Here is a 24,271-nt window from a genome sequence, read left to right on the forward strand (position 1 = left end):
ATTAAAAAACAGGATGTTGATAGGGAGGCTGTGCATGTGTGGGGCCACGGGTATATGGGAACTCTCTGTCCTTATTCAATTTTGCTGTGAACCTCAAGCTGCTCTAAAAAAATAAACTATTAAAACAAACAGTCAAATCTTGGCGGCTTCTGCAACTATCGGGCAATGGCAAACAGAGGAAAAGCAACAAGCGTTAGTATATACTTCCTTTAATACGTTGATAATTTAACATATTCCTATGAAGCTCTTAGAAGAACATTGAATAAAGTCTAATTCAAAATACTTTGCAGGACACCTGGGTGACTCAGTCGGTTACGCATCTGACTTTGGTTCAGGTCATGATCTCGTGGCTCATGAGTTCGAGCCCCGCGTCAGACTCTGTGCTAACAGCTCAAGGCCGGGAGCTTGTCTCAGATTCTGTGTCTCCCTCTCTCTCTCTGACCCTCCCCCACTCACACTCTGCCTCTCTCTCCTTCAAAAATAAATAAAGATTAAAGACAATACTCAGTAATAGATTCGATATAAAATTTCTTTCTTCAAGATAAATTAAAATCTTTTCTAAGACAAAATTCTGTTAAGCAAGCAATCATTACATTAATGCAAAGAATGTAATCGCATGAAGAATATAAGCCCCAAAGCCCCAGTTTTTTCAGTGACCTGTTTGGAAACGGTGTATGACGTCCAGAGTGGCATTAGGAATATTTCACTATAACCGCTTTCAAAGTCAGTGTGATACAAGATATCGTATCGAGTCCGATAAAGCACTGCAGGCCGTCCGTAGAGGAGGTGTCGCTCTAGGAAAGAGAACAAAAATTGTGTTAAACACACATTAAACTTTATATTAAATATGAAAGAAATATTGGAAGAGTCAAGTTGTCCATAATTTGCTTGCTTACTTATTAATAGTGTAGTTCCTTCTTCTTAATTTAATCAAGTTAGTTTCCCCTAACACTTTGTGGTTTATCTGATCACCTAAGCATGGGTCAAATCTTACAGTTATCAAAAGTATAATATAAATGCCATATTTATTTTCATACTTTCTTTAGTTGTAAAGAATTTTAATCTGTATAGGAATGAAACAATATAGGAAATTTTTAAACGATTCAGCTGAATGGAAGTCAATAGGAGTGATTTTTACACAATTAATTCATTTGACCCCTGGAAAGGCTCATCAAATTAGCCAACGATTTAATTAAGAGGAAGGCACTCTTTGATCATTATTTGCAAACTGCAACTCAAATAATGCATTATTTCAGCATAAACAGTGAGTAGTGATGAGCATTTAAAGTAAGCAGATTTGTCACATGGAGAAAAACTCTTTAGGTAAGAACTTAAAGGAACATGTATAGATAAAGTAAGTGGGCATTCAAGAGGGTGCTTTAAATACAGAGAGGGGAGGTCATCAGCTACCAAAGAGCTCGATTAAGACCATAAGAATGTAGACCTCCAAGAGAAAGCTCTCCTTTTGTGGGGTTGGGGGGGGGGGGCGGAAAGAGGTCTGAAGCCTTACTCTTTTAAGGAGATGGAAGTTTAGTGTGCAAACCTTCATTCCACACCCACAATAAGTGCCTGGAGTTTGATCTGCACATTTTGGATAGACTAAAATCAGAACTTCCATAGATTCTTGGAAATTGGGGTCCTACGGACCAAAATATTTAGAGATTGAGGCTTAGGTAATTCACAATTCCCTAAGTGATCATCAAAAAAAAATGTTTATGATTATTTTTATTAGAGAAAATCAGTTCTGGTAATCACTTGTTAAATTATGTATACATGTTGCTTTAATTAAAGTATTACCATTCTATGCAAGTAACAGAGAAAACTCTCCGGAGAATATTTTGCAAGCCTTTCCCAAGTAGAACTGCTGACTTGAGGCAAAGGGGCCCACACCTACTAAAGCAAAAGCCTGTTCTGGGTAATGTGGCTTCTTCAGCAAGCAGTCAATGTAGAAGCCTTTTTTAAGCTGCCAAATTTGGGGACCCACCCCTAAAAATTAGAACATAATATGATAACCTTATATAAACAAAATATAATGAACAAATAAAAAGCCAGCAAATCATAACAGTAGTACTTGGGGGCAGTTAACCAAGTCAGACTTTCCTTCAAAACTCAAACCAAACCTTTTCTAGGTTCAAAATTTCCATTAACGTTTTCCTTGTTTTCATTTTTGTTGCCTCTGAATTTCCTGGTTTCAGCTGGAAGCAGAAGTATCAAAATTCTTTGAGAAGCTATTCTCTTTTTATCATTCAAGTTTTAATGCTTACCAAACACATTCCTCCAAATTCAAATACAAGCCTAGCATCCAATCTATTCCATTAAGAGACAACAAAACAGCAGCCATGTTTTTCCATGCAATACCCCTCCTAAGAGCAGCCACCAACAGTAGTCTTGGGCAATCTAAAGATTCCACCAAACCTGGCTCCCCCTCCAGTCCTCATTTACTGGCATTCCTCCGCATAACAGCCCCTTCCATGAAGGCTGGTTTATTTATAACACTCTGGTCATAACCATCCTTAGCAATTCTATGCTATTACAATGTGATTCCTTTTCATTCTACTGGGAATGGCTTCTCCAACAGACCTGTCATGTCTCTCCCTTCAAATTTATCATTAATGTATTCTCCCTCATCAGACATTTACTGAGTACCTTCTTTGTGCCAGGCCTTTGGCTATAGAAGAGAGATGCTGGGCAAAGATAATTAAGTTACAGCTCTTACCTTCAAAAAACTCACAGTTCAATGGGAGAGACCAACATGGTACAAATAACTCAAATGCAATATGATACACACTATATCAGAGATATCTACAGAGTGCAATGGGAACACAGAGCATGATGAATATCGTGGATGGGGATGAGGTGGCATCAGTACAGTCTTTATGGAACGCACAAAGATAAGCCAGGTTGACCCCAGCCTTCCCTGTCATAATTGGTAATAGTGCCCCTTTCCATACTCAAATGTGGATGACAAACAACAAGCTCACATAGTCCAGCCCCCATGGAAGTGAAATGAAGAAGGGGGTTGGGGGGGGGGACAAAAGGAAAAGAGACATCTTAAGATTCACTTTCTTTTGAAAGATTTCCTCAGTTGTTTCTTCATCTCTATTCACTCTTCACTCTTCTGCTCTGCGTGTATAGAAATGTGCACTGCAGGGTCGCCTGGGTGGCTCAGTCAGCTGCACGTCTGACCTCAGCTCAGGTCATGATCTCCCGGTTTGTGAGTTCGAGCCCCACGTCAGGCTCTGTGCTGATAGCTCAGAGCCTGGAGCCTGCTTTGGATTCTGTGTTTCCCCCTCTCTCTGCCCCTCCGGTGCTCATGCTCTCTCTCTCTCTCTCTCTCTCTCTCCTTCTCTCTCTAAAAAATAAACATAGAAAGAAAGAAAGAAAGAAAGAAAGAAAGAAAGAAAGAAAGAAAGAAAGAAAGAAAGAAAGAAAGAAAGAAAGATTGATGCACTGCAAGGGTGCCTGGGTGGCTCAGTTAAGTGTCCGACTTTGGCTCAGGTCATGATCTCACAGTTTGTGAGTTTGAGCCCCAGGTTGAGTTCTGTGCTGACAGCTCAGAGCCTGGAGCTTGCTTCAGATTCTGTGTCTCTGTCTTTCTCTGCCCCTCCCTTGCTTGTGCGCTCTCTCTCTGTCTCTCTCTCAAAACTAAATAAACATTAAAAAAAAATATTTAAAGAAATGTGCACTTCATAGCTCCCAAGCTAAGCACATTTGCTGTTTTGGGCACATAGCTGAAGCACAAATATTTCATGATGTGATTTCTTCTCAATTGTTAACTGGACATATTTGGCATGAAGAAAAAAACAATATACTGGTTTTGATAGTTTCCTAAAATTCAACCACTTTCCCCAATTAACCCAAAGAATCTATTTGGGTCTTCCTGAAGCATAATTGCTTCATCTAAGCAAGAGACGAAATAATCTTTGCAGTAAGAAACACAAATTTATAGTCCAGAATCAAAATTTAGATCTTCCTTTTTCAGTTTATCAGAGTATCAACGGACCACTGATTCTTGGTTACAGCCTGACTTTGTTACTTTTTGTGACATTGTAGGCAAGCCACCGACTGCATTTCTGTTTAACAAAAAGTTCCTGTTTGAGCCATAAAAGTGTGCTTGAATCTCAGTCTCTGGACATGTACGATCTTCATCCTGAGACCAGCCACCCTGCAGATGAGCCTGCAACCTTCTACTTTAGAAACATGCTCCTCATGATTTCTTGATATGGGTCTAATGCATTCCATGTTTTCCCAGCTGGGTTCCTCCTCCATCAGATTCCAGACAGAGTCTTCATTCCATACCCAAGTTCCCTGTTTACAACACTTCTCTGGCATTTTGGGCATATCCAAGGTTCTCCTCCAGACACCACATTTGAAAAAATACTTGGAGGCATATCTTTTTAAGTGGTGTGGACTTTCCCAGGGCTCATTCTTTTGTCTTCCAAAATTTGGTCATCCAGACTGGAGTTTGTATTTTTTTCCCTCTCAGCTTCCTGATTCATATTCCCACAGATTAGCTGGCTGACTTGAGAGCCACATGAAAATCTTTTTTTTTTTTTTGTCTTTTTCTTTTTTTTAAAAAACATTCACTCCCACAAAATATGCCCTTGGATTTTACCACATAATCTCTACTCAAGGTCTTTCCTTTTCCTGCATCCTTTCTCTTCCTTCCCCTTGCAAGTGCCTGCTATCATTCATTGCCACGTCAACCTCCCCTGAGATTTGATTCGATGCTTCTGTTCTTTCTTATCTCAACTCTTAAAGCACTATGCTATAATTCATCAACTGGCTAAATATCACAATAAAATAACAATTTCATAAGGACAGGGATTTTATCTATCACTAGATCTCTACCTCTAACAATACCAAATGCATAATATCTACTTGGTAAATACTTGTTGAATAAATGGAAGCTTGTATTATTTTTTGAAACACTGTTCTTTATGACTGTCAAGGACTGACTTTCCACATATGACCTGCCTAATACAACCCTGAGAGACAGACTAGGCAGATCAATATCATCTCCATTTTACTAATGAAGGAACTGGAGGTTCATGATTTGTACAAGACAATTCAGCTACATAGCAGTACCCAGAATCTAGGCCTCCATCTTCCTGGTCCATTATTTTTCCTTAGCATTTTGGGCCGTCTCCAAGTGGATGCTAAGTGCTGGGTTATCTAAGGGAGGGTATGCTGGGATGAAAATCCAGCTACTCCCAGACGTGAGTTCTGCCTGAGTCATGACTGCTGCTAAGCTAATAAGGAATAGCAATATGCCTTGAAAAAGAAAAGCAAAGTTGGAGGCACCACACTTCTGGACAAGCTGTAGTGATTAAGACAGTATGGTACTGGAACAAAAATAGATACACAGATAAATGGAAAAGATAGAAAACCCAGAAATGAACTCATAACTATATGGTCAATTAATCTTTGACAAAGCAGGAAAGACTATCCAATGGAAAAAAGAGTCTTTTCAACAAACTGGATAGCAACATGGCAAAAGAATGAAAACTGGACCATTTTCTTACAACATACACCAAAATAAATTCAAAATGGATTAAAGACCTAATGTGAGACAGGAAACCATTAAAATCCTAGAGAAAACAGGCAGTAAATTCTTTGACATCGGCTGTAGCAACTTCTTACTAGATATGTCTCCTGAGGCAAGGGAAACAAAAGCAAAAACAAACTATTGGGACTTCATCAAAATAAAAAGCTTCTGCGCAATGAAGGAAATAATCAACAAAACTAAAAGGCGACCTATGGAATGGGAGAAGATATTTGCAATGACATATTTGATAAAGGGTTAGTATCCAAAATATATAAAGAACTATAATTCAACACCCCCCCCAAAACAAATAATCCAAATAAGAGTGAGCAGAAAACATGAATAGACATTTTTCCAAAGAAAACATACAGATGGCCAACAGACACATGAAAAGATGCTCATCATCATCATCAGGAAAATGCAAATCAAAACTACAATGAGATATCACCTTACACCTGTCAGAATGGCTAAAATCAACACAACACAAGAAACAACAGATGTTGGCAAGGATATGGAAGAAAAAGAATCCTCATGCACTGTTGGTGGGAATGCAAACTGGTGAAGCCACTGTGGAAAATAATATGGAGGCTCCTCAAAAAAGTTAAAAATAGAACTACCCTACTCTCTAGCAATTGCACTACTAGGTATTTACCCAAAGAATACAAAAACACTAATTTGAAGGAATACATGCAGTCCAATCTTTATAGCAGCATTATCTATAATAGCCAAATTATGGACACAGCCCAAATGTCTATCAAGTGATGAATGCATAGAAGTGGTATATATATAGTGGAATGTTACTCGGCCATAAAAAATAATGAAATCTTGATATCTGCAATGACTCGGATGGAGCTAGAGAGTATTATGCTAAGCAAAATAAGTCAGAGAAAGAACAAATGCCATATGATTTCACTCCTATGTAGAATTTAAGAAACAATATAAATGATCATAGGGGAAAAAAAGAGAGAGGCCAACCAAGAAACAGACTCTTAACTATAGAGAACAAACTGATGGTTACCAGAGAGAGGTGGGTGGAGGGTGGGCTTAAAGAGTGTACTTGTTGTGATGAGCACTGGGTGCTGTACAGAAGTGCTGAATCACTAAATTGTACACCTGAAACTAACATTACGATTACATCGTACGTTAACTAACTGGAATTTAAATAAATTTAAAGAAATTAATTCTTAAAAAAGAGAACAGCAGGGGTTCCTGGGTGACTTAGTTGGTTAACTGTCCAACTCGTGATTTCAGCTCAGGTCACGATCTCATGTTCATGGGCTTGAGCTCCACATGGGGCTCTGTACTGGGAGCATGGAGTCTCCCTGGGATTCTCTCTCTCCCTCTCCCTGTCTCTCTCTGCCTCTCCCCTGCTCACACTTGAGCGTGCGCTCTCTCTCTCACACACAAAATAAATAAATAAACATCAATTAATTAATTAATTAATTAAAATGTAAAAAGAGCGGCAATTTGTATCAAAGCGTCTAGTACTTCAGAAACAACTTCCAAACCCTGATAAGCGCTGAGTTTCTCTGGACACTTCGTCTTCATTCCAACCCTTGGAATAAGAAGCATTTATAGAGAAAAGCAGAGGGCTGTTGTATCACACAGACCTGGAATCAAATCTCATCTCAGCTTTTGATAGCTCTGTGATTCTGTAACTTAACCTCCCAAAGCTTCACATCTCACTGGGATGTTGCATTGTTTAGAGGCAAAAGTGTAAATTGCCCAGCTTAGTCTTGACCCAAAGTGGCTGTGGTTGTAGTGATTTTGTAAAGAACATATGCTCTACCTCAGTAGCTGCAAGGAACACTGGTAGGCAAAGGTTATTAAAATTCAGTGTCAATTGTAAAGAATTATACTATGTATTGATTTCTTCCAAATCTTCCCCAACACACACGCACACACACACACACACACAAGGATACACACACAGAGAAGCACAAGCATATCTCCTACTTTCTCTAGCACGGCTAACATCTCCAGAAATAACAAAAATTAGAAATATCTCAGAATTGGAAAGAGCTACAAAGACTGCCTGTCTAGCCTAGTCTCTTTATGCTTTAAGGTTAATAAGAATTATGAGTGTTTCAGTCATTTATCCATCCAAACTAACTTCTTACTGTGTGTGTGATAAAGAGTCCAATGTATACAGTGTTAAAATGATTTTTAATTACTTTTTTCACAAAGGTGATAGTGAATATGAATCTAACAAAATATAAACCATTTTTATATAAATGTAAATAGAATAAAGACTAAGGCAAAAATGAATAGTATAATTATTCTTAAAGTGAAAATTATACCTGATTATGATGCCCAAATTGCTTGCTATGAGAGATTTAAAATTTTTCATTTTGCTCATTCATTCGTCTATTGACTCAATGGTTCAAAGAAATCAGCTTTCATTGCACAGTAAGTTTGCTAAGACATTATGTACATGTGATTTGGAAACCACAGTCATGCAACTAAAATCCAGAATTCCCCACAAATCTAGAAACATTAAGGCTTTAGCAAGCAGTTTAGATTGCTGTTTTTCCTCTTTATTTTAGTGAAAGACTTGATCCTATAACAGTTTAAATATTTAGAGCAAAAGATTGCCTAAGATTAATTTAATATGCCTCAAGTATCCCCTGGGCTGTTTCACTACCATAACGTACAACTTGTACATGTGTGTTAAGTATGAGAGGGTTTGCAGCATATAACATTAAAATAGCCACACATGAATATTACAAATGGAATATGTACAACACGTGGTTTCTTAAAAAAATTAGCTACCCGCAGGTGTGTTTAAAAAGAACTAGGAATAAAAATAATCCAACTTTACATTTGTGTAGAATTTTAGGTTCACAAAATACGAAACTTCTATATTTATGTATAGAAGTCTCAATATATATTCAAAGATATTCAGAAGGGAGAAGTAATACTCTGAACATAACATGCACATGCACTTACACACACAATGACTCTAATTCATGAAGTTTTACTCTGGTGGAGCAGACATCCGATATTTCAAGTGGGAGATGAGATTTATGACCCAGGAAACACCATAAAGACCTGAGATAACTCTGACCAAGAAAATGTCACTTTGCGGCTTAATAAATGACTAAGTTATGACCCTTAAGGAGACAAAGACCAAGAGACAGAGTTACAAAAGGACAGGGGGAGAGAATACTGAGGCTTATACATATCCCAAAATCCAAACAAGGAAATGTTTTGCACATAATAAGTCAATGGTATATAATTATTTTTATTCCATGCAATAGTTCTAAAGTCTCCCTTATATCATTAAAGACTGTCCCACTAGGTCATGAGCAAACCAAAGAGATACGCTACCGTGATCCTCCCCTAACATTTTATGCCACCATTGTGATGTCACATGCAGGAAACTATCAGTGACACGGCTGACAAAACCAAATGATGTCTCAGAGAAATCAGTTCCCAGCCCAGGGTGGGCGCTCAACAAACACCTGTGAAGGTCCATTTCCATGAAAGCATATCAAGTTTAAGCTTCAGTGATGTAAAATCATCTTGAAACAAGACACTTCTGTTCACCTCTGAGTATTGCTTGGGGCAGGGGGCTCCTTCAATCCTGAAAGTCAGTGATTCACCTAGAAGATGCTTATTTTCATGCTCAGACGTTTGAGAGTACTCTTTATGCTGAGTTGTGAGACTGATTTTGTCACATGAGCACACTGTCACCACAAGTTAAATGCATGATTTTTTTTCCCAAAATGGAAATGCCTCAGTATCATGAACAGCCAGATCCTGAACCAGCACAAATACGAGTCCATTAAAAGTTATTATAACTAACTATTTTACTGGTGTCTCTCTTTTTTTTTTAGCTTATTTATTTTTGAGAGAGAGAGAGAGAGAGAGAGAGAGAGAGAGAGAGAGAGAATGAGAGAACAAGCCAGGGAGGGGCAGAGGGAGAGGGAGACACAGAACCCGAAGCAGGTTCCAGGCTCTGAGCTGACAGTGCAGAGCCTGATGTGGGGCTTGAACCCATGAACCATGAGATCATGATCTGAGCCAAAGTCAGATGATCAACTGACTGAGCCACCGAGGCACCTCTTATTGGTGCCTTCCATAAGAGAAACATCTTACTACTATTTCTCTGACTTGGTGATGGAATATTTGAAAAACTCAAATCATGAGACTCTGCACCCATTTACCCTGTCAACATTCCAGTTTTTCTAATTATAATGACCCTGTGGTTCACCAGCAGCTAGATGTCAAACATTTCAAATCACTTCTAGAGTTTGTGGAGGATTTGTATACCTTCTACTAAGTCCTATTTTTCAAAGCTGTTTATCCAACTACATGCCCAAGAGTCTGTGTGTTCTTTGCTCAAAGAGAGAAAAGGGAGGGTGGTGAGACAAAAAGGCAAAAAGGAGGAAGATGAGGATCTTTATCAAAAGGGAAAATAAGTCAGGGGCGCCTTGGTGGCTCAGTCGGTTAAGCATCCGACTTCAGCTCAAGTCATGATCTCACAGTTTGTGGGTTCGAGCCCCACATCAGGCTCTGTGCTGACAGCTCAGAGCTTGGGGCCTGCTTCTGATTCTGTGTCCCCCCCCCCTCTCTGCCCCTTCCCTGCTTGCCCTCTTTCTCTCTCCACCTCTCAAAAATGAATAAACATGTTTTTAAAATTTTTTTAAGGGAAAATAAGTCAAGTAAATAAAATCTACTGGTTTCCTTGTTCTTTACTTAACCAGACTGAAAATAACACATATGATAAACAGGACCCTATGTAAGCTAATAGCTCAAACAATGCTCTCAGAAGGATTGACAACGTGCATTTGCTGCCTGACTTGGAGCTGTTGTGTTGAGTTCTATCTGCTTTTTAACATATTTTTCATCATTCATTTGCTGTTTGCTATCCCATCTACTGCAGTAACCTACCTTGGAGCCTTTCCCTCCCCTTCTATTTTCTTCTTATTTTCTGGAATTTCAAAACCAGAAGGAAGAGTTTGTGAGGTAGATGGCACCATTGTTCCTTATTATTTACTGCCCTTTTGTAAAGGAGTATATACTACCACCCATTGGCATGTATCTTGCAGGACGGCATCCCTGTGGAAAGAATACTTCCCTCCTCCATCGGTTTCATGTGCTCTGGCTTCACCAGCCAACTGTGAATGGTAATGACAGATGCCTCATAAAAGCAGAAGCATTGAGGGGCGCCCGGGTGGCTCAGTCAGTTGAGCTTCCGACTCTTGATTTCGGCTTAGGTCATGATCGTGGGGTTGAGCCCCATGTCGGGTTCTGCACTAAGCGTGGAGCCTGCTTAAGATTTTCTCTCTCCCTCTGCCCCTCTCCCCTATTCACACTCTCTTTCTCTCTCTCAGATAAAAATAATAATAATAATAATAATAATAATAATAATAGAAAGAAGAAGCCTTGAGACCCACTGCATGGTTCTGCCATTCGTCTCTTCCCTCTGCCATGAGAAGGGCATGCCCCAGCTAGGGGCTGTTCCTGCAGCTTGGATTCCAGAATAAAGAGTTCCCAGAGCCACACTTGGCCTAGAGTCAGCATACCGAAATGTGAACAAGAAATGCAGCTTTCTTGGTACAAACCACTGAGACTCTCTTCTTTAGTCACAATCTTGCAAAAGTTGACTAATACATGCATGTTATCATTGTACACTGCATTTTATGTACAATATACAAACAAAAGGAGAATTAGAGGGCTCAAGATGATCCTCATATAAAGAGGGAGTTCTGATACAGTTCATTCTGCATATCTCTCCCGACCACAACACATTCCTTGCTTCTCCAGGTACATAAGCTTCAGCATAAGTACCAGCTGCTATTATTTATACTGTGACTTCCAGTCCCTTCAGAGAAGTCCCCACCGGCACCTTCACTTATGACCCAACAGATACACAATGGTATGTCTGTTTTTCAGAGAGCCTAAAAGCTATTGAGAAACAAAAAAGCTAATGGAATTTTTCTAGCTATTTAAAGCTGGCATCTTGTGTACATAGAATAAACCAATACCCTTGGCCAGATGGATATTAAAATCACGTTGCAACCCCAATTTTAATTTTCAAAAATATTGTGCTTACACTGTGAAGTAAATAAGAGGTCTCTTCAATTTTTGAAAACTGAAAAACAAAACTTATCTGATTGTTTTTCCCATCAACTCCTCACCTTCTGTGGACCCTTTTATATGAAGGCGTTTGTTGAGTTCATCCAATTTGTTCTTCATGTGTGAAAACCAGAAAAGGAAAGGAGAAAAAAAAAAAGCAAATCAGAAATGTCCTGTCTTTCCTGCATGCTTCTCTCTACTTAGTATCTTGCTAAATTCAAAACAGGACCCTAAATTCCATCAGTATCATAAGCCCTGTAGAGGAATTACTGTTTTATCTCAAGCTGACATTCCAGGCTTCACCTCCCAGTGGATCTGTGGCCACGAGCACCTTCTTTAATCTTTCCATGACTCTGTTTCCTTTCCCTCAAACTGTGGACACTCATGGAACCAGGCTCCCAAATTGGGGAGAATAATGATTTGGGTACCTATACACGTAAATTAATTAGAATAGTGCCTCAATATTTCGGATTAATCCTAGGTACACTAAAGTGATTCCCAAACTGATTTATGAAGTCACTTTTCCAAGGTTGGTAAGTAATGGCTCAGCAATTCTATCTGTCATTATATACCCTAGGGACACTAGCATATGTGTACGAGAAGACTGGCAATAGTGTCTACTGCGGCATTGTTCGGAGATGCTAACAACTGGAAATTACCAAATGTTCTCAAATAGGAAAAGGAAAAAAATCATTATGGTGTGTTTACACAATGAAATATTAACTATTAGCGGTAAAAAATGAATGAGCTGAAACTCATGTATTAATGAACAAAATAACTGCAGAATACATATAGTATAACAGCGTTCACATACAAATGTATAATATGCAAAACTATACCATAAGTTATTTTAGGGAATTATATCAAAGATTAATTAATATATTATTTAAGAGACATATATGCATGGAATAAAAATTACCTGGCTGGCAATTATGTACACTATCTTCAGGTTACTAATTACCTTTGGGGTAGGAACGAAGCAGGACTGGCAGGGAGTGTATACATGGAGCTTCCACTGAATTTATAACATCTTCTTTCTCATGATGTGTGTATTGTGGCATTTATTTTATTAATCTGTATACCTTTGCAGTATGTCTGGACTTTTTTTTAAGAAAAGGAATGTAGTCTTTTGGAGAAACCCATAGACAAAATAAAGACAATCCAGAATTCCTCTCAAATGGTTTAAGATAACAAATCCAAAATATTTCTTGTTTTCCAGAAGAAAGGTAATTCAGAAAGCAAGATACAACTAAAAGATTACTGTAGGGTTATGTTTGGAATCCACCTCAAAGGCCACTTCCTATTGACTTTGGTAACAAGACACCTCCAGCTGAGGTCTCAGAATGACCTGACGGATAGTAGTGGATAGTAATTAGCTTTGTTCATTCTCGTCAGGAGCCAAAGTAGGAAGAAGAAGGAAAAGGGGTCAGGGGGAGAAGAGCAAGCTGAATTCCTCCAGTGGTGAGCTTTTCTCATCCTGTGGCTCCCAGGCCCCCAGGAATCCTGGAAGGTAGCAAATAGTAGAAGGGGATAGGGCAGGCAGGCGGAGAGCTATGTTCCATTTTTCCAAGGTCTACTAGAAGGTTCACACATTTACCCATAATAAAACCACACATGCAAACGTAGCAGATTGTTTTGCTTTGTGTTGGAATCACATCAACTCAGTGTGGTAACACTGATTATTTCTTGCTGTCCGAGCAGTGATTGGAAACCATAAAGGACTTTGATCAATATAAAATTCAGTAAGTCAATTATTGCTTAACACTTACAGTTTGATATTCAAAAATTCTTCAAGCACAATGTACTGGGCAGATTCTACTTGCATCACCACCCTCCCCTCTACCCTCCATGCTCTACCCTCCCCTGCTCTGCACCCTGGGAGACTGACCTCTAAGGACTCTTCCAAAGAGCAAGCTTGCCTCCAGCTCCTGAGAGACAACAATGGGTATCTACCCCAGGTAGATACCCCAGAAACCCCAGGTTTCTCTTCCCAGGTTGCAGTGTACTCACTACACCCATCTACCAAATCCAGGAATTCCTCCCCATACAGCTCTCTCTCCATGTTCTGGTCCCTTTATTGCTCGGGTCTAGGACCGGCACCCTCTAGCGCCAGGGTGCCTCACTGTCCCTCACTGCCTTGCCTCTACCCTGCCCAGCCCATGTAAATAGTCCTCTCATTAAACATGATTTACCCAATCCCTTTAAACTCTCTTTAAAAACCTTTTGTGCATAGGCCATCTGTTTCCTATTGGGACCATGACAGACAGACACACGATCCACGTTGAAAAAAAAGGAAAGCCTTTGGTTAAGAATTATAACGCTCCAGAATAGCAGCATGAGTTCTAGTTTTTTGCCCTTTGTTCTCTATATCTATGCTGCCCAATATGGTAGCCACAAGCCATATATGGCGCTTTCAACTTCAAGCAATTGAACAAGACTTAAAATTTAGTTCCAAGTGCTCAAGAAACCATATCTGGTCACTGGCCAGCACAGATGTAGACCATTTACATTTTCACAGAAAATTCTATTGGACAGCACTGCTCTATACCCAACAATCTCCTCCATGATAATAAACATAAAGATTATTTCTACCTTTGGCTCTACCTTATCATCACAGTTACAGCCCAGGTCAAAATCAGACTGAAGGTACATAATCCCAGGATAGTTAGGTCTGGTAACTTCCTCTGGCATGGTTGGCCTGAAGGTATTAGTGCGCAGGAGATGATTCAAACTTCCATGGGTCCCATTATTTGGAGCTGGCTTCAAGCCCAGGAGATCTGGTGAGAAGAAAGAAATGGAGTCAGGTGCTTGATAAATATTTTTTGAGGAGCTATAGTGAGAGTCAAAACCATGCATCTTCCAAGGGTCTGAAAACTCTGAACACAAAGCAGAACTGAATAAAGCCAAAATTAGTTTGTAAGCCCCCCTTTCTTAGCTCCTGAACCGTTCTAGCCTGAACATGTCTTGCCACAGCTTTCTGAAATAGCCATGTTTGTTGCCTGCCCATAGAGAGAGGCATTCCCAAAAAGAGTGAATGAACAGGGCCTTGACCAGCTATTGCTTATGTCTGTGACAGCTATAGGGACTACCAGAGTCAGTGTCAATGCCCTCCTGCATCTCTGAGATTTTTTATCCCACCTTTTGAAATGAGACTTATAATCAATACATAACCCCTAGCCTGCCCTCTAATGCACTCCACAGAAGTATGGGGAGAAGAGGAGGGTTTGGCCCTGTGCCTTGAAAGGCTGCTCTGAAATGAACAGGCTGATTTCATAGCAAGGGAATAGTTGCCAAGCAGGCACACAGTGACTTGCCTAAGCTGAGAGGCAGGACAGGGGAGAGCTAGCAGCCAAGATGGGAAAAGAACCCAGGAGACCCGACTTTCAGACTCCCCCTCTAACCACCAGACCGGCACTCCCTTACTAAATAGGAAAAGTTGTCCTCATTCAGCGACTAGAAGCTCAAGGAAGAAAAATAATTAGGAGCGCATAAATAGCTGGCCAGGACGCAAGCTGGCACCATTTTAACCGGGCTGCAACACCAGAGATGGAGGTGGGAGAAAGCTCTGTGAGGAACTCTCCTTGCTTCACCAGGTCTCTGACCAGTGGTGTCAAACTGTCACGTGATGTTAGATCAGCCAGAGGCTGCCAAGAACAACACTAGGAAAACTCCCCATTAGTCAACTGTTAAAGGAAGACAAAGAAGCCTTAGAAGGGGATGATATTCTGTCCTTCGAACCAGTGGGCAAGTTAACACCAATGTTTTGCAGGGAGGTGAAGTGGTCCTAGAAAACAGATACCTCGGTTCTTTCTCTGACCTCGCTGAAGTTCATACGATAACTCAGATTGCTTCGTTGGCTTTGATTAAATAGGTGACTTACCACACATAACATTGTAAAGCTCAATGTTTTCAAATGGAGGCACTTTAGTCTTGTACTTAAATGTCGGGCCATAACCTACAAAAACAGTCTTCCAAAAGAAAGGGAACAAAAACAATTAGACGTTGCTGGTATCTCGTAGCAACCCTTTTTCCATTTATGAATACTGTTCACCTTCTCTCATGCCAGTATTCTCTAGCTCTTCTGAGAATCACTAGAATCCACTTTCAATTCACAGTTCTGTGGTCATACCTGCATGCTGTTAACTTTGTTATCAAATCCATGGTCTCCCTGGAAAAAACATTTTCCTGATGGCTTCTTATACACATCCAAAGGTTTCCTACATCGAAACAATTGTAGGATTAGTCAGGATTTCTCATGAAATCACTCCTAAGAAGCCAATTTTGACACACACAAAATCTCTGAGAAGTGGATTTTACAAGCACATTCATCTCTCTTTTAATTGCATCGTTCTTGTAGTGATGAAAAGATGATGCTATTCATTTTCCCCAGGTGCCTTTATGTTGACAATTGGCACAGGACAAATGGGGGCCTCTGAAGACAAGGCAGCTACTGTCCTGTACCTTGCTTGTGCTGAGCAAAGCATTTGTCACAGGTAATGTTCTGTCTGCCAATGTGCTTCCCTAGCTCCACAAGGGTAAGATTCTCCACCCTGGGACCATGTTTGTCTGGTTCACTTCTATATCCCTATCACTAGGCTCGAAGCCAAGCACATAATAGGTACTTTTAAAATATCTGTTATTTAATCAATGAATGGAGATGTATTTTATAAAAGTGTTTACATACAAATTTACCTATCAATATAATACAATTAGAGGGTATAACTGAGTGGCAAATTTAACATGTATTAGTGACATATTTAACAAAAGCCCAGGCTCCCATAGACAACATCACTATTTACAAATAAGAAAGTGAAAACATTGCTCTCTAGGCATCAAAACCACTTGACCTTTCTTGTTATGGCAGGGAGATGTCTTTTGCTTAAATGTCATGCAGCACGTTTCCAAAATACTTCCATGTTTAGTAATATAAATACTCCCGTGGGTCCCATTTCTATGGATCCTTGTAAGTGCCTACAAAATCTATTGCACTGCTCTGACATGCCTGGTGGAAAACAAATTGAACATTTGGGTCCCCACTCCTGGGAAAAGTACTTTCAGCTTGGGATGATGAGATATGTGCATAGGATAACTCAACAGTGCAAAGTTAAATTAAAAAGGTTTACGGATTGTTGGGGTGTCTAGGTGGCTCAGTTGGTTAAGTGTCCAACTCTTGGTTTCTGCTCAGGTCATGATCTCATGGTTTCGTGAGTTCCATCCCCGTGTCAGGCTCTGTGCTGGCAGTATAGAGTTTGCTTGGGATTCTCTCTCTCTCCTTCTCTCTCTGCCCCTCCCCCACTCACACTCTGCCTTTGTCTCTCTCAAATAAACAAATAAACGTTAAAAAAAAAGAAGATTTAGTGATTAGTAAAATGCCTGGCTTTGGTCTCCACTAACTTGGTCAACTGTCATCATCTCTCACTTCTACTCAACTACCAGCTTTTCTGTGTATCAACCTATCAACTGCACCAAATTTGCTCTCTCTTTCAAGCTACGCCATCCATAAAAGGTCCTGAAGACATACTCAGCGAAACCCATTGTGTTCATATCTTGGTAACTACTTCATGAAGACCCCCTATGTCTGTTCTAAATGGTTTCAATAATTTCTGGTTTTCATACATCTCTCTTCATAATCCTAAATATTGAACTCTGTGTAGACCCTTGACAATTACAGTAGGATATTTATGTATGCATCACATGTGTCCCAAAAGGCGGTTCAAACTGATACACTGATAGAAGTTTCTAGAGGACCACAATCTTATCATCATCTTCTCTCCCTTGTAAACTCATTACCCAAGTAGAGTACATACAGTAGTTGCTCAACTATCACTACAGACCAACTCCCAAAACTTTTCTTGAGGAGCAAGTCAGAGTAAGAGTGAGCGGAAAAGGGCTTCTGCCAGGTCTGTGTGAAAATGGATACCCTTTTAATGATTAATTCTTTGGAAGTGCTTAGAATTTCCAGACACATTCTACATCAGATTCAAGAGCAAGAAACAGTGTCTTAAATATTGGAGAGTCTTTTGTAGTTCAAAAGAAGGTAAACATTTAAAATATTTAAGGCAACAACATTTTCTAAACTCCTCCACAAATGTTGCTACAGGGCAAGTCTTGTCAAATGAGACCAAATCAGTCCAGTTGTGGTTAAGTCCATGTCCCAGGCATACTTTTGACCTACTCAGGCAATAAGGATAGAGGTTAGAATGTAAATTTAAAAAGTGAAAAGAGAGAGAAAGAGAGAGAGACCACACAGAGATGCACTGAGAGACTTCAAAGAGACACCAAGAGGCTGAGATCCAGAAAATAGAGATGTGTTGGCTCAGCGCTAATTGTTTATCTAGCATAAAAAGTATTTGGAAATGGTGGGATTTCCAACTGAGATTTCTTTTTTTCATGGCTAAGGACCTTATAGCATTCCAGTTGCCAAAGAGGTGGTTATGAAGATCAAAAACTGGGACAGCCAATCCCCAAGTTACCTTGCGACATGCCATCTGCGGTCCACCAATAAATGGATGTCCTCAATTCTTCTGTTGTTGGCATAGTGTAAGCGTTTAGGAAGGTGCTGTTTCATGTAAGGCTTAAAGTGCTGATCTGGTTTTTTACACTGAAATATAAATGGAAATTGGACTTTTACATGGAGTGTTTTCTAGAAAAAGTCGTACATACTCTCTCTCTAGAAAGTTGAAGGAGGTTGTAAGCCAAACAAAGGGCTGGTTAGTGAATAAATGGAACCTGTTATCCCCTATCAAATAATACAAGCTAAAAACAAATGGGTTCAAAGGGGATTTGATAACTTGGTAGATGACATGGAAGGTTATCAGAGGGTAGTTAGGAATTTTTAAGATACATTCCTGACTTGTGAGACTATCACTAACAGCAACTCGAACACTAAAGCCTTTTCCAACTACTTGGAGTCAAGGATGGGAGGCGGGGTGGGAAGGGAGGAGATGAGCACTCAGGCCTGTGTGATTACATCCTGCATGGTGGGGAGGGTGATGGAACAGGGTGATGGGCAGATCTGCTTCAGAGAGAGTAAGGATTTGTTTACTCATGAATGAATACTATTCAGTTCTAATGGAAAGATCAAATATTCTCAGTTTGTGTCATTGCCAAGACCATTAGGGAGTCTGCAGCTGTCCAGTTTTGAAGTTTTGAAAACTCTTAGAGAAACAAATATATGGGACTGCCGGGCAGTAAGGAAAATGTTCCTCCCGCCCCACAGGGTAGGTGAACCTAGGAGGTGAGTGTGTGGAAGCCACTCCAAGGGCAGAGACCGGGTGACCTGCCATACTTACCGTGAGATTAGCAATAATGGCTTTAGGGTCATCTGTTCAAAGAGAGAAGGAGAGCAATTTCAAAAAAAGATGACAATAATCACTGAGAGAAATAATTTTTACAGCAAAGGACTCAATTATTTCTCTTTTTTTCCCCCCTCCCAGAAGAGTTATCACGTTAGGCTCTATTTAAAATATGTGTAAAGTTGTGTGTGAGTATTTAATATTTTGGTAAGTGGAACGCAGCTAGGTACGTGGAACTACCTCTATGGCACATTTCCTGGCAAGGTCTGGTTCTCCTCTTCTGGAAGGGAATTCCTCCTTCCAGAGCACAAAGATAATGCTGGGTAAACATCTTCTTGAAGTTTCCCCAGTGGTCCCTCTGGATCTTGGCTTCAGTTTATTTGCAATTTGCCATCAGGAACTAAATCGGGCACTTGGGGCTTTTAGTGACACTTCCTATTTATCTGCAGGTCTTTGAAATAAGCTATCATCCATTTTAAGATGAATCTTCTACTCCATTGAGTTATTTTTTTTCTAAATGGAGTTTTGTTTCCCCAGTAACATCATGGGTCTAATTAGGTAGCTGCCCTCTCCAGCCACAGACACACACAGGGATGCACCTCCTTTATTTTTACTAACCAGCAAACAAAAGGTATTTTAGTCAGTACCCTGAGCTAGCTAAAAGCAAAACTATGTAAATGATGACTGTGTTTAAACTGTGGACAGGATTACATTATCGGAAGGTCCCCTTTTGGGAGGTGTAGAGAGAAAGAGCAGATTGTAGGTTGGTTGGATTTTGTTTTGTTTTCAAAAAATTTGCCTTAGTGTGTCATTACAGAATCAGCAGAAAAGGAAAGCAGCATACGGAAGAGATATCAACGCTCATGAAGCAGCCCTCCCTGAAATTTTTTTAAAAAATTTTGAATGTTTACTTATTTGGCTGGGGGGGGGGAAGGCAGCATGAGTGGGGGAGGGGAGAGAGAGAGGGAGACATAGAATCTGAAGCAGGCTCCAGGCTCTGAGCTGTCAGCACAGAGCCCGATGTGGGGTCTGAACTCACAAACTGCGAGATCATGACCTGAGCTGAAGTTGGACGCTTAACCAACTGAGCCACCCAGGTGCCCCAGCCCTCCCTGAAATTTAAGTATCAGTGGAGTAGGTCATGTCTATGTCATTTCTGGCTGTATCCACGGGGCCTGGTTCATGGTAGGCATTCAGTAAGCATTCGCTAATATAAATAAATAAATACTTGTTGTTATTTTTTGAAAATGCATGACTGGGGTGCCTGGACAGTTCAGTCCATTAAGTGGCTGACTCTTGGTTTTGGTTCAGGTCGTGATCTCATGGTTCATGAGTTTGACCCCCACGTCAGGCTCTGCACTGACAGTGCGGAGCCTGCTTGAGATTCTCTCTCTCTCCCTCTCTCTCTGCTCCTCCCCTGCTCTCGCTCTCTCTCTCTCTCTCTCTCTCAAAATAAATGAGTAAAATTAAAAAGAAGGAAAAAATGTATGAGTAAGCTTGTCTTGCAGTGTAAGTACACATACTTCAGAGACAATTTTCAGAATCTTAATTCTAAAGCTATGAAATCCAAAGCTAAAATGTGGATTCCATCCTACCTAAATTGGGGTTTAATTTTAGTTGCATTTTTTAATGGAAAGCAAGAAAGTAATAAGGGTAGCAACAATATGAACCCAAATTGTGTTCCTATCATGTGCAGTCTCTGTGAGAACTTTGCAGGCACTTTCTCTCTGGTCATAGCTACTCTGGGAGGTAGGTGCTAACAGAATCCTCACCAAGCCAAAGGGCATTTAGAAGAAGGGTGTTTTTACACTGGGACCCTGGCAATCTGACTGAGCGGGCCATCCTCTGAACTTCTATACTCTGTGGACTCATAAACCACAATCCTCAAAGGGACCAAACAGGGTAAGTCACGTTCTTTGATGATGAAGAAAAATAAACAGCACGGGGCAATCTTGTGCTCAGATAAATCCCAGAGAACTACTGGAAAATAACAACTGCCTGAGTCCACGCTTGAGACACCAACTTCGAGTTCTCAAGTTCTCAGGCCTCTCACGCTGGCAGCTCCTGGTTTGCATGAGCGGAAGTGGTCACCGAGCACATGGAGGTGCTTAAGAACTGGTGAATGTGGGTTCACATTCCAGCTCCGCCACGTCCTAGCTCTCTTGTTTCTCACCAGAAACTTCACCTCTCTCCGAGCCTTGATTTCTACTGTTTGCAAAAGGGGATAATAACACCCGTCCCACAGGGTTATTAGAAGGATTGAAGAAGACTGTATACACATCTAGCTGAAATAGTGACATGGCCAAGACACCATCATCACAGCTAACATTTATACAACTTTGACTATGTGCTAAACACTGACCAAGGGAATATGTAGATAATCTCTCATCAATCTTTCCAACAGTCCTTTTTTAATAGATGAGGAAACCGAGGCACAGAGCATGTAACTAGCTTGCCCAAGATCATAAAGTGACCACCTGGCCAAGCAGGGATTTGAACCTAGACATACTGCCACCCTTGTCTGTGCTGCTAACCATCCACTCTACTGACTCTCACGGGATGAAATCACATATAGGAAAGCATCTGTAAAGTATGAAATATTTCATTATTGGTACTTATTACTTCATTGGCCCCAAGGTTTTCCTTTTCCCCTAAAACAACCTCGTCATTCCATTTACCATTCATTTACTGAAAAGACCTTTCAATATAGACAAAACCTTTCTTGCACAAGCCCTAAAATGTAAGCACCGATTCAAGAGATACCACAGTGACCCGTGTCCTGTCCCTGGCCAGGGCCTTCCTGTCTCAAGTGAGCAGAGGAGAAGGGAGGATCCGGAGGACAGAAAGGGCATGGAAAAGAGACGGCAGAAACACAGAGGATTTGTTTATTTTACAACGTTGCCTGGAGCTGACCTTGGAACTGTTCCCATTTGTGTTGACTCAGGAACGCAGTTTGGGAAAAACTTAATTTTCCAAAGCTTTACACTTTTGCCGATGGTTTCTTATTCCCAAGGCTAAAACCTCTAAAGGATTTTTTCCCCCAAATGCAGCATGTCTCCAATAAAACTGTGGACTTCTCAGAGGCTAGGGAGGCACCACCTAAGACATCCTATTCTATCGATAAATGTTCTTGTCAGTGGCATATCATAACCTGAGTGTGTACAACATAAGCGATAAGACGGTTCCTGTTTATTTCTAATCTTTCAAAATGGCTGCCAAAGGGCAGGACCCCAGGGTTGTGTTGGTCACTTTCATAAAGCTGAAGAGTCCCCTTTAACTGGGCTCCTAGGGACATTCAGGGTCTGAGTGTGGTTCTGACAAACCTGTCACAGACTCCCCTGCCTCAGCTAAAGAGTAAGCTTGAACCTCTTGTTGAAATGTTCCTCTGCTGTAAACAGAAGTTTATGGTTATGCGCATGTCTCAAATTAAGTGTATTTTCCACATAAAGAAAACAAGAGCAAATATTTACATAAGGCTGTCATGTGCCAGGACCCTCTCTGAGTGATACACATAGATTTATTTCCACAACAGCTCGATCCAGTAGCTGTTATTAACATCCCATTTTTCAGATGAAAAAGTTGAGGCTTCGAGTTTTTACATAACTTGATATTCAAGGTCGCCCAGCTACGAAGTAGCCAAGTGAGGATTTTTACACAACAATTTCAGCTTCAGAGAACGGGGCTGCACCTACTCTACTCTATTACCATTCTAACAACTTAGCATTTTGAGAAGCAACTTACATTTAGCATTATTGCTAAATTTGGACCGAATTCTTCCTAGAGTTCCAGGCACTAACGTAATGTCATCCACGTTAGTCAGGTAATTGCTCAGGAACTCTGTTCTGTCACAGGTGACATCTTCCATTCCTGTAGGGGGCAAAGAACATATTTTCAGGTGATTGTAAACTTAGTATCCTAACACAGACACTAAAAGTAACACCCAGATATGTCCCTAATTCATTTCTAACAACTTACTGTGAGGATCCCCCTCTTTTGAGATTTCTTAACTTGACTTTACATTTTTTAATGCTCCTTTCTATAATCATTTCACCAGATTCTGATATAGCCACATCATCTTGCAGTGCCAGAAGGTGGAAAATGCATCATCTCAATGATCATTTTAAGTCGTTCAGCAGGAACAGCAAGACAGAGGAAGTGACTACGATCTTCTTTTTAAAAAGCTATTTACACAGTCATTATGGAAAAGAAATACTCTAAAAAAAAAATCCTAGATTGCTTCAAACTCTTCCCAGCTGGGGGTGGTGGAAATAACTGGAATACATAGTTCTGTGTCTCTTTTACAAAATGTCATTTTCCAATTGTCTCTAATGTATCTCCTGACTTGAGTGCATAATCACCAGTCCTCAGTCTGTCTCCACTGGTGGCCTTGGACGTTACTGACAAAACAATACTGGCAACAAGAGATGAGAAAAAAATGTCAGCCCCAATGACCACCCAAACTGAAAAACAAAATATTGCTGAAAACAAGTTGTAAACAATGTAATCAGTCAAAACTGAAAGCTAGCAACTCAAACACAAAAAGTGTGTAGGTAGGGAATTTTTTTAACCAACAAATATTCCTGCCCTACCCAAGACTGGTTTTCTGCCCCCATCAAAAAAAAAAAAAAAAAAAATTCTTAATCAATATTAAAAATAGATGAATAAAAAAACAACATAAACTCAAATGTCAGAATAATAGACTATGGGGACTGGTAGACACATTTATGGTCATTTTGGAATTTACGAGATGACACAGAACGATGAAGATTTAATATACTGCTTTGCACAATCCAATATATAGATATTCTCTAAGAGGGGGAAAATAAGTGATTCTGTAAAGGACATCATAAGGTTTTGGAATAAAGAAATACAACCCAGAGTGGCGCAAACCTGATAAAATCCAAATTATCACCTTCTGGGATCCCAGATCAAGACACCCCATCCCTTTTGCAATACAAATGGGAATAAAGAAAGACAAAAACATATCCCAACATAGCACAAAGTTGATACAACTTGTCTTTTAACATTTAAACCATCATAAAGAAAAAACAATGAACAGCTACTGTTTTAGTACACTGTTAACTCAGAAAAAGCAAGTCTCAAAACACATATTGGTGGAAGACTGGAAGGATCTTCCATTTGTTACACGTCTAGGAAGTCAGTTTTGCCATCGTAGCGGTGAACCATCTCTCTTGCTTTCAAAGACCATATGTGAAGAGCTTCTCAAGCGTCATCAGTCTCACCCTCTGGACTAACTCTGTGTAGGTAGTATTAGTGTTTTCATTCTGCAGACAAGGAGGCCGCATATGACGAGGTGGCTCCTTAGTGGCACAGTGCAATTTGAACT

General features: G+C 40.2%; 1 protein-coding gene across 10 annotated transcripts in view; it reads right to left on the minus strand.

Annotated features, from left to right (window-relative positions):
* ENPP2 (ectonucleotide pyrophosphatase/phosphodiesterase 2) overlaps positions 1 to 24,271 on the minus strand; it is a 112,211-nt gene that overhangs the window by 12,420 nt on the left and 75,520 nt on the right. For 5 of the 10 annotated variants that reach the window (XM_058698911.1, XM_058698917.1, XM_058698913.1 and 2 more), the window contains 9 exons: positions 22,666 to 22,791; positions 18,922 to 18,953; positions 18,103 to 18,230; positions 15,759 to 15,846; positions 15,510 to 15,597; positions 14,222 to 14,406; positions 11,692 to 11,743; positions 2,121 to 2,195; positions 658 to 794 (listed from right to left, as the gene is read on the minus strand). In XM_058698911.1, coding sequence (XP_058554894.1) covers positions 658 to 794; positions 2,121 to 2,195; positions 11,692 to 11,743; positions 14,222 to 14,406; positions 15,510 to 15,597; positions 15,759 to 15,846; positions 18,103 to 18,230; positions 18,922 to 18,953; positions 22,666 to 22,791 — 911 coding nt within the window. The remainder of the gene's footprint in view (positions 1 to 657; positions 795 to 2,120; positions 2,196 to 11,691; positions 11,744 to 14,221; positions 14,407 to 15,509; positions 15,598 to 15,758; positions 15,847 to 18,102; positions 18,231 to 18,921; positions 18,954 to 22,665; positions 22,792 to 24,271) is intronic. The other 5 variants (XM_058698914.1, XM_058698919.1, XM_058698916.1 and 2 more) reach the window with 2 other exon arrangements.

The sequence above is a fragment of the Neofelis nebulosa genome, chromosome 14 (assembly GCF_028018385.1).
Source record: "Neofelis nebulosa isolate mNeoNeb1 chromosome 14, mNeoNeb1.pri, whole genome shotgun sequence".
In the NCBI taxonomy this organism is placed as follows: Eukaryota; Metazoa; Chordata; class Mammalia; order Carnivora; family Felidae; genus Neofelis; species Neofelis nebulosa.